Raw genomic sequence first — 13206 nt, forward strand, 5'->3', positions numbered from 1 at the left:
GGATTGCGAACGGAAGCTTTTGCTTTTCCTCAAAGATTCTTCAGACACGACACGAATGCGGCCATGCTGAACTGTGAATACCCTATAAACAGCCAGGCCCGACCCAGTGCAAAGGGAAAAGCGTACTCAACAGGTGGGCAAAGCGAAGGTAACCGTAAAGCGCTGAGATGAAAGATCTCTCTGGACTAAGGAGTCTATGCCGTGTAGCCAATATTCCTAAATAAATTCACCCAGCTCAGCTAAGCCAGCCAGTTGCTGCTGCTTACAGGGTATTCAAGGTGTTGTTTGTAAATGTTTTGAAGTGTTTTTTTCGCATTTCAGGCGAGCTGTAAATATTTTGCTTGGATAATCGGTTTGATTAGGTCAAGGCTGGGCATGGTATATTTCAAACTCTCCACACACACATATTGAATTTGCCACATTTGCCACATTTTTATTTCAAACAAAATGAAAAATTTGAAACGTGCCCCACGATGAGTTCTGCATTTGCCTGCTCGACTCGTTTCAGCTCTGTCAAATTCCAGCGATAATGCAGCTGCTCCACAATCGAACTCCCCTTTCACCTTTGCATGTGTGTGTGTGTGTGTGTGTGTGTGTGTGTGTGTGTGTGTCTGTGTGTGTGTCTGTTGTGTTGCATTGCATTTAATGAGCTGTTCGGTCAAGGAGCGACCCAGTGGCAGGGGAATACCAATTGGCCATCAAGCACTCTACAGCTGCGGCATATGGGTCTTACGTGGTTATCAATAACCCGCTTCTGTAGATATTTCCGTAAGACTAGAGAAATCTCCAGCCCAACCTGATGGCATATCCAAATTATTCCAATAGACTTCAGGTGAGTTCTTAACTCAGACATAGATAATAAGTCTTGACGACTTAATTTTCCAATTTTGAAGTTTCAGCTTCAAAATGTTGATATCTATAGGTATTTACAACCAGGCACGCCTCTAATGTGGAGACTTTATAAGAAGCTTACCCACGAGCATTGGCGGAGCAGCCAATATACCCTTTCAGCTGAGCGAGCGAGCATAAGCAAGCTTGCAATGTTCTAAAAAAAAGGTTTTAATGTATGAAATGGATGCATACACAACTATTTCTATGAACTAACTTTTACCGAAATTAACGGGACTATACTATACGACTATACTACAATTTGCATTCTATTCCACTCAAAAAGTGGGCATCACTTGATTGTTCAACGCAAGGACTATCGTTTCATTTGGGTTTGAATTTTGATGTAGTACAGCACTACTATTTTTATGAATAGAGCTTTACACATATATATTTATATATTTAAAGTTATATATCCACCTTGTCAGACGAACATCTCGAAATTTCTCTGTCAGTTGGGCATTGGCATCGCTGTCACCGAGATTTTGTGAGTGTGCGAGGGAGAATTCGCTTTCGGTTCAGTCTACAAAGTAAGATTGAGAAATACACAGCTCAAAGCAAAATTTTTTATTATCACTTTTTTTTTTAATATTTGCTTTCGCCCACATTAGATTAGGTAGATTATGCGGCCATTCAACATTATCTGGTGAGTATTGAGTGACGATTGCACTGAGTAGATGTGGGTTGTGGAGAAGTGGTACATTTGGAAAAGAGGGTACATTTGGAAAAGAGGTACATTTGGAAAAGAGGTACATTTGGAAAAGAGGTACATTTGGAAAAGAGGTACATTTGGAAAAGAGGTACATTTGGAAAAGAGGTACATTTGGAAAAGAGGTACATTTGGAAAAGAGGTACATTTGGAAAAGAGGTACATTTGGAAAAGAAAGAGGTACATTTGGAAAAGAGGTACATTTGGAAAAGAGGTACATTTGGAAAAGAGGTACATTTGGAAAAGAGGTACATTTGGAAAAGAGGTACATTTGGAAAAGAGGTACAGTTGGAAAAGAGGTACATTTGGAAAAGAGGTACATTTGGAAAAGAGGTACATTTGGAAAAGAGGTACAGTTTGGAAAGAGGTACAGTTTGGAAAGAGGTACAGTTTGGAAAGAGGTACAGTTTGGAGTAGAGGTACAGTTTGGAGTAGAGGTACAGTTTGGAGTAGAGGTACAGTTTGGAGTAGAGGTACAGTTTGGAGTAGAGGTACAGTTTGGAGTAGAGGTACAGTTGGAGTAGAGGTACAGTTGGAATAGAGGTACAGTTGGAATAGAGGTACAGTTGGAATAGAGGTACAGTTGGAATAAATGGGGAGGTTGGAATAAATGAATTACACATTAAATGTATCCCATTTACGTGTTAATATTAAATGGGAAATATCGATTAGGTCAGGTGAAGCCAGGTAAAACAATGGACAGGTGTGTTTAATGTTTTAGTTTTTATGGAGCTCAAGGCGATAAAGAGTCGGATATGCCGGACAGCAGGCTGTGCGTGCAAATAGATATGTTTCTATCTCTCTCGCTCTCTTTCTATTTCTATCTCCCAACTGCACACGGCTAAAAATGGAAATGGAAATTGAATTTCTGTTTTTGAATGCAATCAATTAAAATTTATAAACACAAACACAAGTAGAAGCCAAATGCAAATAAAACAAAGCCAAAAGAGACGAAATCGACGTCCAGGTGGGCCAAGAGAGCCTCGGGAATGGCTTTACAATTAAATTGCATTTGTTTTCCATGCTGTTGACTGGCTTTCAGTGTGACGCCATTCGCACAATTTGGTCGGTCAACCGCAGGACGGTTAGAGGGATGAGAGACTGGCTCCGATTGGAATATTTGCCGAGAAATATATGCCAAGCAGAACAAACATCAACAGGGTCAACAGTTGGTAGTAGTGGAGTACCCAGATCTATAATACTAATGCAGTTCTCCCCTCTCCCCTCTTCCGCTCTCTTTGCAGATCTTAGCAACGCATCCGATCGAAGCTAATGCACCCGCTGGCCTCAAGAATATCGAATCGCATGCATTGGCGTCGCTCTGCTTTCTATTCGGATTTTGTGTTCGGCTGGAAATTTAGGAAATGTAATTTAGTTTTTAATTTCAATACGATTTTTATAGTCTTATTCAGTTGTCTTTTACCACTTCGTTAGCATCAATAGTTTTAGAGTAGGGAAATATAAAAAGCGAAACGCATTCAATCATTTGGGCCCGACACAGTAGGACAAGGTGAAGGACGGAAGTATATATTTATATATCTTAGATATTTAGGATTATACGAGGGTACTATAGCTTGGGTAGGCATATATATATGTGTATATATATATAGATATATAGATATCTGTCTAGAGGGTATTTGAGCTATGGCGCCGCTTGGACCACGAGCGACAAACGTGGTTTACACACGGAACTCGAAGCAGTGGTCCCGCAACGAGATTATATCATGGATCAATAGCACCATAAACAGCGAGGTGCAGAAGATCGAGGAGCTGTGCACTGGGGCCGCCTACTGCAGCCTGATGGACATCCTGTTCCCGGGCCTCGTCCGCCTGCACAAGGTGAAGTTCGTCTGCAACCAGCCGACTGAGTACATCGAGAACTTTCGCGTGCTCCAGCAGAGCTTCAATGCTGTCCACGTGAACACGCCCATCGACATAGAGTTGCTGGTGAAGGGCCGGTTCCAGGACAACTACGCCTTCGCCCAGTGGTTCAAGCTCTTCTACGAGATCAACTTTGACGAGCTGCCCGCCAACTACGATCCGCTAGAGGCGCGCGGCTATATGCCCATCGCCATCGGTCAGGCCAGTCTGTACAGCGCGACTCGCGCCCGCTCCGTCTCGCCATACAAGCAGTACGAGCCGAGGCTGGCCAAGCTGTCGCGCAGCAAAACGCTCCTGATGGACCCCGACAGCGATGGCGCTTCGACCAAACAGCTGGCGCCGTACCGCCGACAGCATTGCGCTCAGCCGGAATCGGCGCGCGGAACTCGAACCACGCCAAGGGTGCAGCGCAGCAGCTCGAAGCTATCCGCAGCTCCGTTTCGAGTGCACCAAGCTGTGCCGAGACGAGGCCAGGCTGCTACGGCGGCAAGAAACGAGCAGCCGCCGGGCGCCGTGCGGGTACAGCCGATTATGCCGCGGACCGCCACGGCCAGACTGCAGGCGCGTCAAGCGAAAGATGTTTGCTTGCCGAGGCAGCCGAAGATGCGCCCGGTTGTGCAGCGTTCGCATTCGCTTCTGGAGTCGGCAACGGAATTGCTGGTGCCGCGCATCAAGAATCTGCCATATCTTATACTGCCCATACCCGGCTCACTGTCGCCGCGCAGCGACCTTACTTTCGTGAGACAGGTGGACAGGTCGGACAGGAACCAGAAGGTTGAGGAGAATAAGGAGGGAACGTCAAGCAAGGGGCCGCAAACCTCGAAATTCTTTCGCCTTTTGGAGATCTTCATGCCGAAGAAGACTCCAGGCGCCGAGAAGAGTTAGTAAGCAGCAGACGGGCAGCTGGCGGATCGGTTTTTGGGTGAGGTGTGGTTACATCGCACCCTGACAAAGGGGCCACACAACAGCAAACAACCCGCCCACCCGGACAAGATGCCGCTGCACACGATCCTGCAAGTTTCACCTACACGGCGTTGAAAATAAATAGACTTTTCAGATGCTTAAATGGGTTTGCTTTTTATAGTAACTAGGATCTTAGCATGGCACACTTGCCATAACGTCTAATGGGCACGGCGAATTGCTTAGCAAAGACACGCACCAGCATATTCTTTTAGAACAGTCGAAAAATGTTCTGCATGCTGATTCTTATTCTAAGAGTTTAATCTTATAAAATGCTAGTAGTTGTGAATTAAGTTAAAGCAAATACACGCACTCAATTGAAGATATGTAAGGGATTCGCTTAACACCCACTTAGCTTAGTCAGTCACACACCCTACATTTATAGATTAGCTAGAGCATATTTATGAGCTAAAATTGTACATGTGGCATACAAAATGCATAAATGAAACTATTTAAAGTAATTCAATAGAGAAAGGGATATGACATGCACCCACTTTTTCTTTATAGCTTAGCCAAAAAGCATATTTTTATTTATAGACTTATATAGAAACAAAATAATATTTAAGGCAATTAGAGAAACTTTTACACTTTATAGCTTCCAGTAAAAATCAATTAGACTTATGCTTATGTATTTTTTTGTGATAATATTTGCATTTATTTACTTCCACATACAAAATATTTATATATTTACGGCAATTTAGTTTTGATAGTGAATACGAGAGATTTTCTGTTTATATTAGCAAATACACACACCCTATATTTATGGATTTTCATGTATATATTTTGTACTGCGAGATAGAAAATTCATAAATGAATATATTTAAGGTAATTCAATAAGGAAAGGCAACACGAGGGATTTTTTTACGTTACAGTTAGCGAATGCACACACCCACGGACACATTTATTAGCTAAGCTACAACTCTTATAAAGTCAAGGCTGTGTGGTTTTTGTATTTGATACAAAGGAAATTAATCAAAGTTTTTAAGATAATTCAAACACAATAAATAATTAAGTTAAATGCAGTAATTTGTTTTTAAGCTAAAAACAGTTTCTATCTCATTAAAATATGTCATTCAATGTTCTATTTAACAATGCGTATGGTACATCTAAGCAGATTTGCTCGCCAGCACACGTTTGGCGTAATCGGATATGTGGAGCACGCCGTATTTGGGCGAGACAATGTGTAGATTGCGGCCATTGCAGTAGTCCTCGTTAATGTGGGGATTGTGCAGCTCGGCGATGAGGGTGGAGCAGGCTGTGGATGAGTCGCCTGTTGACTTCAGCATTTTCTGCAGAGAACAGACAATTCGTTGTGAATTAAGGGAGGAGCAATGGATGTGGTGGACTACTTACCATCCAGAACTCATTGCCGGGCAATGCATTGCCATCCCAGGCATAGGACACCACGAGCAGCATGTTGGCATGCTCCGGACTGGTCAGCTTCTGTGCCGGATTGCGCTTCGACAGATGCACGCGGACACCACCGTCTGGATGACGTGAGGATTTGATCACTGCGCCATTGTGAATGCCGCCGCAGCGCTCCAGCTTGAACCAGGAGAAGTGGACGACACCAATGTGGGTTAGTTTAGCGCTGAGCACACGCAAACGCTGCTCGAAGGTCTCGAGAAAGATTTGCTCCTGCTGCGGCGCCACCTTCCAAACGCCCAGGCCAAAGCCGACGACGTGGATATACGCCTGTTTGCCCACTCGAGCGGCGCGTGCCTCCGCCTCCAGGAGCAACATGTCAAAGCTGATGGCATAGCGGCGCTTCATGACCAGATTGTCGAACACATCCTGCTTGTTGCCCGACACGCCAAACCGTTTCCCATCGATTTGCACATCGTTGCGCAGATAGTCGCGCGTCTCGTAGAAGCTGCGCCACACCCGACGATAGTCCTCGGCACGGGTGTTGGCAGGCGCATCTGCGGGAAAGCCGTAGCCACGCTCTGTGGTGTTTTGGGTACGCGCTATGACAATGTCCTGGAACTCCATAAGATTGCGACGTGAGAGCCGCGCACCGATCAGACCCACAATCACGCCTTCCGGCTCGAGGCTTTTGCGATTGTGGGTCACCCGGCCGCAATTGGTGCGCTCGCCTTCGTTGATGAACTCCGTGTGCGAGCTGACCGAGAGTAGGGCCGACAACTTCACGTCATCATAGCTGAGCACATGCTCCAGCTGTAGCGGCGCCTGCTCCTCCAAGCTGCCGATGGGCTCGAAGCCGCTGGCTCCACGCTCGCCCGTCAGCAACAAGAACTTATCATTGCGAGCAAAGAAGCTGGCGCAGCGCTTACTCAAGAGACGTTGCACAAAGTCGACCAGCGACAGCTGCCGATAGACGCGCTGCTCCACAGCGTTCCCTGCGAGCAATTGAAGAATCTCACATTAAGCACTTGCAACAGAAGATGTGATTCACTCAATCGCTTACCCCACTGCCCCTTGTGCTCCAGGTAGTTCAGGTAGAGCGCCAAGGTGCGCTCGTGTATTAGCGGATAGACGGAGGCAATCTGCCGGCCAATCGTTTCGTGGCGATCCTTCGGCTGACTTTGCACTCGGCACGTCTCGACACCGAACTGTGAAAATGATTGATTTCCCTAAGTTTGGTGGCAGCGCTTGGGGATTGGTTAAGGGAAAAATACGTACCTCCAGCGGAAAGGCGGTAGATTTACGCATGAAGGACCGCAGGTCGACAGTTGCGTCTGGATCGGGTTGCTTCACAGATTTGCATTTCTCCAGCAGCTGTCGCCCGAATGGAGTCAGCGGCTGTGCTGCAGCTTCCACTGGTGGCCAAATGGCATCGACTTCAGCTCCAAACGCGGACATGTTGTCAATTGTTCAATTTCACAATTGTATTTAATAAAAAGTTCTGTGGCGGACGGCATTTTTATAAACAATGACCAAATACGCTGTAAGCGCAGAGCTCATAGCGGGTATATTGATTTGCACTGGCTGTTGCACGACAACTGCTGTGGGCAATAAGCAATTAGCTTGTACTACATTCATTATTAATTAAAGTACGAAATCTAATACATTTTGGTATTTTAATAACTGAATACCTTTAAGTATTGCGGCTAGTTTGATAATTTTGTGAGCACTTTTGAAGTCAAGGGTATATATTAGTCTGGGCATATCGATATCGATATATTTCCAGTATGGTGAAATTTGCCGCGTATGTGGTGGGCAAACAAATAAAGAAAGTATTGTAAGCTGGTTTACGTAGTTAACACAGTTCATTTCATGATTTGATTAAATATACATCAAGAAATTAATATTATAGAGCACGTTTAATATACTCCATAATACTAGTAAAGGTAAGTTGTTAGTCATTGTATGTTAATTCCCATAGACTTTTGCTTGAAGAGCTGCATACGCGGCTTAAGCAGATAGCAGCTGCTGACGCTTTCCAATACTGCAAAACGTGCGTTGTGAACACTGGCCAACTGACAGTCACTAAATATAATTTTCGAGATATATATATGCCCACATTCGTGCCGGCATTCATACAGTTCGAATTTTCTTTTTTTTTTTATTTCTGCGCAGTCGTTCACAGATTGGCAGAATTTTGACGATAATGCGCAAAGTGTTGCAAGACGTGGGTCAAAAATTACAATTCCGAAATATGGTTGCAGTCGGTGATAGCATTTCACAAGTCTGGCCCAACCCGGCATCAGGACACGTGCCGGTCCTCAGCGAATTCGCAAGGCAGCAGTTGGTCCTGTGCTCGGAGCTGGTGAAGCCCAGCCAACAGCCCGATGCCGTTGACTTGGATGCCTTTATGTCGATCTCTGATAACTTTCCCATTCCGGTAAGCGGTTCTAAGTAAAGAAAATCTTCAAATTTATAGGTAACGTCATCGATGCTCTGCTTTTACAGTTCGGCACGGATAATTGTCGGGTGAAGTCGCAGCCGGTTGAGCGTAGACCATTCATACGCGAGCAAATCGCGTCCGCGTATCCCATTATACACGAGCTGACCTTGTTTCTTTACATGAACTTTTTGGAGCATAAGAATAAGTTTGGTTCGTATCCAGTTAACGGAGAGGGAGATAGAGCTCCTAATCTTTGTCTAATCCTACAATCGATCGACAGGTAATTCGAAGGAGCAAAGTGTCTATGAGCATCTGACACTGACGGAGTTTGTGCAGCGTTTGCTGGACAAACGTTGCGTTTACTTCTTCGGTGCGCTCGATTCGTATTATCTGTTGGACGGCACTAAGGACTATGGGGGCTTTGAGCAGATTGGTACCAGCGAGGAGACTGCTCCACTGGTGCTAAAGGACGTGCTCAGCTATGATGAAGTGAAGTTGTCGGCTTTGCTCTACGTCTCTAGCCATTCCGAATTCATCAACGATGGGTCGCGCTCGAATGCCGGCCGTGTGCAGCAGAACAAGTCACTTATCGAGACGGAAGGCGTCATTATGGGGCTGATTGGTGCGCGGTTCGAGCGACGCAATGTTATGGAATGCCAGGATATAACCATAACGCCGGAGCAAAATACAGAAGACGAAGGTTACGGCTTTTCGGGACCTGCTAAAAACCGTGCGCAGGATTATCGTCGTATATGGCGCGAGTTCTACGAGGAGCCCAAGGACTTTCTCTACAACGAGGTGCAGGCAGATGGCCAGCGCTTCACACAGTTGGACAGAGAGACCAAGTTTGACAAGGTGGTCATGGGCAAGCGCTATGCCATCAGCTTTGATACTCTGCTCTTGGAAGCGGAGGCACGTGCCGCCCGTGCGGGCAAACCGGCGTACATCCATGTCACCGGCATTGGCCTGGGCGTTTGGAAGGTATCCAAGCAGCAAGAGGAGATTTTCTTGGAGACCTTTGAGCAGCGCATGCGTGCGCTCAGTGCACGTCTGACACACATTGGCGCTGTGCACTTCTCCTGGTTTCATCTCGAGAAATGGGGTGGCTTATTCGATGGCGCCTGCATTGCCGAGCCCACGCATCCACAGGGCGGCATCAAGGTGCACATCTCGGTGCGCAATCCGGCTGACAAGCTCAAGGAGGATATGTTGCCCCTTGTCACGTACGCTTGGGATGGCAACGCCCTGCCGGGCAACGAGTTCTGGGCGGTAAGTGTTTTAGCTTTTCATTTTTCTATGGTCAGCTCTCCCTTTATCTCTCTCTCTCTTTCTCTTTAGAAAATGCTCGTCAGCACTGGCGATCCGGCTGCTGCCTGTTCTACGCTCATAACCGAATTGCAGAATGCGCACATTAACAAGGACTACATAAGCGGCATCAACCTGCACATTGCGTCCATGCAACATGGAGTGCTCCACATATCCGACTATGCCAAGATGCTGCTCAACAAGCCAGCAGCAGCAGAGACTCCCAACGAAAGCGTTGCTGAATAGCATTTAATCTATTGTTATAATATTGTCGTAACGACATACATATAGATATATACCTATATATATATATATATATATATATATATATATATATATAATTTATATATATATATATATATATAATTTATATATATATATATATATATATATATATATATATATATATATATATATATCTCAATTTTATTCCATGAGCCTTATCTTTGTCATATTTATGCAAGTTACGTGAATCTGCTCAAATTCAACTACGATTTATTTATTGTTTTAAATATGCATTTAACTATGAATTTTAAGTTTTTAATACTAATAATTTCTCGAAATTGCAGCTCAGCTGTCTAAAATTTAAACTTGCGCGAAAAGAAACTATTAGACTGATTGTAATATGTTAAATATATGCTTTATATATAAATAAAAGTCGCGCTACATCAACCAAAGCAATTAAAGGTACAAAATTTTCAAATCGAACTAAATTGGTAAGTGTCTCTGACATACGTTCTGCCAGGCTGCTACCCCGCCTCAAGGGTACTAAGAGGTCTATGAAAGATGGGACAGGAATATGTACAAGCTGAATGAGCTGAAGTGCTTGATATAGACTAGGCTAGATGCCCGTAGAGCTGGCTGTTTCTATTCACAGTCAATGTGTTGTGTGTGGCTAGACGAGTCAACAGTAACAGGGACAGGGATAGGTGTAAATGAATTGAAAAGTTGAGTGTTTAGCATGTTGCTTAAATTTTGTTACGAAAAAGTATTTAATTAATTGTATTAAAATTAGGCTGAGACTGCAACACATTCGCTCTATACACGCACGCACAAACGAGGAGGAGTAGTTGGTATTACACGACGCGCTTGACTTCAAAGAAGCGCTTCAGGTAATACACCTGGCCGACGGTCATCAAAACTAGCACCAATGCCTCAAATGTGGACCACAAGACGACACGCGAGTTGGTGCTTTCGTTGACCGATCGATGTATTTTGTCGCGCACCTGCAAAACGCATTAAGTGTGAGTGGAACATGTTGTATATTGACCAAGCAAAAGGTACTCACGTGCATGTATTCCTGCTCGTGCTTAACGCTGGTTAGCGTGCCGGAAAGCTCGCGGATCATGTCTTCAAGTTTGGTGTGGCCCACCTCCTCTTCGCCGGGTGCGCCTGGCGCACGTTGCGGCGCATCGCCCGTCTCGATGGAGAACATGACCAGCTTGGGTGTCATGCTGCTGCGCTCGTTGTTGAAGCACACGGTGTACACGCCCTTAGCGGGCGCAACGAACGTGTATTTGCCAGATGATTCCTTTTCGCTTTCGTGCATAATATGCTGATCGGGGCCGGTTATTTTGATGTCCACGTCCAGAAAGCCGCCCTCGATCACCTCGAACGTAATGCCTGCCAATGTCGACTGTTAATAATGGAATGAACTTTGCTTGTTACACGGATTTTACTCACCGAATTTAGTGCCACCTTCGAAATTCTCGAAGAAACATTCCTCGTTGTGAGCATCTACGCTGACAATGAAGGCTTGGCTGCCTCTTGATAGGATTAGCAGGCCGCATAATGTTAGCAGTACTTTAGCTACCGTTCTTTGCATTCTGGCGTCTTTGTTTAAGTAGATTTTCGCTCTTTACCGTGGAAATTGACGTATATTTTCTAAACAGCGGCAGCCACGTAGTTGTACTTGTGTCGATTGCCAATCGTAATTGTCGTGCTTATCGTGTTATCGACCTGTACTGAATTTAGTGCAAATTGCCATAAGAAAATACTAGTATATTATTTAGTATACGGTACGGGCACACATAAATGTGCAAGATCTTCGATAGTTTTTAAATGTGAATAGTGAATATAAATATTGAAATGAACGTAATAAATAAAAAGCTTACATAATTAACTTTCTTAGCTAAATATTGAGGGAATGAGAGTCAGGTTAAATCAATTTTCTGTTATATATATATTAATTTCAGCTTAAAATGATTTAAGTTAATCATTTTTAATATTACTAGTCTTAATCAATCAATTAATCAAAGCATAAAATAGTTTAATCTTTATTGACTGTGAAATTGCATGTGTAATGTGATATCATTTGAAACAAACAGAGTGCGCCATGCCATAACAGACATTTAACAGCTGCATACTATAGTTTCTTATCGATATTTCAGAAAAAATACCAAATACTATTAATACTAGCAGGTATTTTTGGGATTTTCTGATGTTGCAAATAACGATGGAGAGAACTTGATTTTGAATCTGCTAAACTACAGTTAGCTGTAAACCTCTAAGCCAATCGGATGCTGGGCACGCAAGAGCAACAGAAAAATATAATCAACACGCCTAAAACAAATACAGGACTTGTATCACGTGCATATTCAATTAATATTATTAATTTTTGTTTTTGTGGTCGAGTGCGAGTGCAGTGTCAAAAACATAGATAAATCAAGTTAAAAGTTTATTTTTGTTCTGGTGTGACAAGGGTCCAGCTGTGGGCGAACAAACGAAATTCAGCCAAATCATAAACAAAAACAAAGCCTGGCCGATGCCATGGCTACTGATTTGGGCGCCACGTGCAGACGGCGTCGCCGCCACAGTCAGCGACTATAGTTTGTACACTGATATCAACAACAATTACAATAATAATAGCAACAGCAAAAGTAAAAGCAACAACAGTTGTTGGCCATAAAGCCCATAAGCTGAGAGTGGCGCCGCAGCATCTTAAAGTGTTTTGGTCACACCATAAATCAAGTGACAGGCCCCGCGAACGGCGCGCATAAACAAAACTCATTTGCACACGTTGTCCTTAGCGCCGTGTCCTTTTGTCGCTGTCCCCCACGGACACCACTAGCAGCAGTAGCGGCGGCGGCAGCAGCGCATAAATTTGCCAACAGTTGGCAGCGCCGCACGCACACTGTCCAAAGGCTTTGGGGTAAGTGCCAACATTTAACATGCTCTAAATAAATATTTGATATTGCATACTTTTCTGCGACGCCTAAGATTTTGCTTGCAATATGTTGTCATTTGATCACACTGTGCCTTTACTTATTTAAAACTATGGTCCAAGCACCGTTAAGCAGCGCTGTTAAGCAGCAAGAATTTAATGAGAAGGCGACAAGCAGCAGTGGCAGCAGCGAAGTACCGTTAGCTCGTTTCGAACGGCAGCGAAATATCGTTAGCTGAGAACGTCCTATGATCGAGCGTTCGCAACGGTAAAAACGTCACGCTTTCAATTCTCATTTCGTTTATGCGTCGTATAATTTGCGATATAATGTCGGCGTATATTAATTAAAACAGATTCAATTTGGGCGCTGTAATTGGGGCTGTCAAAGGGTAACGGTAATTAGCATTAGGCAGTGACACGAACGCGAAACGCAATGTTGCAGCTTTTGGCGCTTTTGGTGCTTTTGCTTCTTCTGCCTTTGCTTAGCCCTAT

General features: G+C 44.3%; 4 protein-coding genes and 1 long non-coding RNA gene across 6 annotated transcripts in view; 3 read left to right on the forward strand and 2 right to left on the reverse strand.

Annotated features, from left to right (window-relative positions):
• The first annotated feature begins 1445 nt into the window (after positions 1-1445).
• LOC111602037 (microtubule-associated protein RP/EB family member 1C) lies at positions 1446-4544 on the forward strand. Its single transcript, XM_023318942.2, has 2 exons — positions 1446-1534; positions 2842-4544. Exon 2 carries the CDS (start codon positions 3242-3244, stop codon positions 4361-4363), a length of 1122 nt encoding a protein of 373 aa, XP_023174710.2. The 5' UTR covers positions 1446-1534; positions 2842-3241; the 3' UTR covers positions 4364-4544.
• Positions 4545-5134: 590 nt separating this feature from the next.
• On the reverse strand, positions 5135-7394 carry LOC111602057. The gene is made up of 4 exons (XM_023318970.2): positions 7082-7394; positions 6867-7011; positions 5792-6798; positions 5135-5727 (listed from the first exon to the last, which is right to left on the reverse strand). Exons 1-4 carry the CDS (start codon positions 7259-7261, stop codon positions 5545-5547), a joined length of 1515 nt encoding a protein of 504 aa, XP_023174738.2. The 5' UTR covers positions 7262-7394; the 3' UTR covers positions 5135-5544.
• A 288-nt stretch (positions 7395-7682) lies between these two features.
• Positions 7683-9828, forward strand: LOC111602040. Of its 2 annotated transcripts, XM_023318947.2 has the most exons (5): positions 7683-7749; positions 7979-8243; positions 8312-8456; positions 8527-9515; positions 9585-9828. In XM_023318947.2, exons 2-5 carry the CDS (start codon positions 8010-8012, stop codon positions 9795-9797), a joined length of 1581 nt encoding a protein of 526 aa, XP_023174715.1. In that variant the 5' UTR covers positions 7683-7749; positions 7979-8009; the 3' UTR covers positions 9798-9828. The 2 variants fall into 2 exon arrangements, with proteins under 2 accessions (XP_023174715.1, XP_023174714.1); XM_023318946.2 differs by lacking the exon at positions 7683-7749 and having other exon boundaries at positions 7885-8243; positions 9585-9827.
• A 299-nt stretch (positions 9829-10127) lies between these two features.
• Positions 10128-11493, reverse strand: LOC111602059 (transmembrane emp24 domain-containing protein 2). Its single transcript, XM_023318972.1, has 3 exons — positions 11235-11493; positions 10840-11174; positions 10128-10777 (listed from the first exon to the last, which is right to left on the reverse strand). The coding sequence occupies exons 1-3, from the start codon at positions 11374-11376 to the stop codon at positions 10628-10630; spliced, it is 627 nt and encodes a 208-aa protein (XP_023174740.1). The 5' UTR covers positions 11377-11493; the 3' UTR covers positions 10128-10627.
• A 568-nt stretch (positions 11494-12061) lies between these two features.
• The window catches only part of LOC115483008, a 48849-nt gene continuing 47704 nt past the window's right edge, over positions 12062-13206 (forward strand). The window contains exon 1 of the long non-coding RNA XR_003944200.1: positions 12062-12702. This is a non-coding gene — a long non-coding RNA (uncharacterized LOC115483008). The remainder of the gene's footprint in view (positions 12703-13206) is intronic.

The sequence above is a fragment of the Drosophila hydei genome, unplaced genomic scaffold (assembly GCF_003285905.1).
Source record: "Drosophila hydei strain 15085-1641.00,03,60 unplaced genomic scaffold, DhydRS2 tig00000250-arrow-arrow-pilon, whole genome shotgun sequence".
NCBI classification, from domain to species: domain Eukaryota; kingdom Metazoa; phylum Arthropoda; class Insecta; order Diptera; family Drosophilidae; genus Drosophila; species Drosophila hydei.

Coding starts and splice junctions, on each gene's coding strand:
- LOC111602057 (XM_023318970.2), bottom strand. CDS start 7,261: ATGTCCGCGTTTGGAGCTGAAGTCGATGCCATTTGGCCACCAGTGGAA. Junction 6,799..6,866: donor GGAGCACAAGGGGCAGTGGG/GTAAGCGATTGA, acceptor AATTGCTCGCAG/GGAACGCTGTGGAGCAGCGC. Junction 5,728..5,791: donor CCGGCAATGAGTTCTGGATG/GTAAGTAGTCCA, acceptor TGTTCTCTGCAG/AAAATGCTGAAGTCAACAGG.
- LOC111602037 (XM_023318942.2), top strand. CDS start 3,242: ATGGCGCCGCTTGGACCACGAGCGACAAACGTGGTTTACACACGGAAC.
- LOC111602059 (XM_023318972.1), bottom strand. CDS start 11,376: ATGCAAAGAACGGTAGCTAAAGTACTGCTAACATTATGCGGCCTGCTA. Junction 11,175..11,234: donor CGAAGGTGGCACTAAATTCG/GTGAGTAAAATC, acceptor CGACATTGGCAG/GCATTACGTTCGAGGTGATC. Junction 10,778..10,839: donor ACGAGCAGGAATACATGCAC/GTGAGTACCTTT, acceptor TGCGTTTTGCAG/GTGCGCGACAAAATACATCG.
- LOC111602040 (XM_023318947.2), top strand. CDS start 8,010: ATGCGCAAAGTGTTGCAAGACGTGGGTCAAAAATTACAATTCCGAAAT. Junction 8,244..8,311: donor CTGATAACTTTCCCATTCCG/GTAAGCGGTTCT, acceptor CTGCTTTTACAG/TTCGGCACGGATAATTGTCG. Junction 9,516..9,584: donor CGGGCAACGAGTTCTGGGCG/GTAAGTGTTTTA, acceptor CTTTCTCTTTAG/AAAATGCTCGTCAGCACTGG.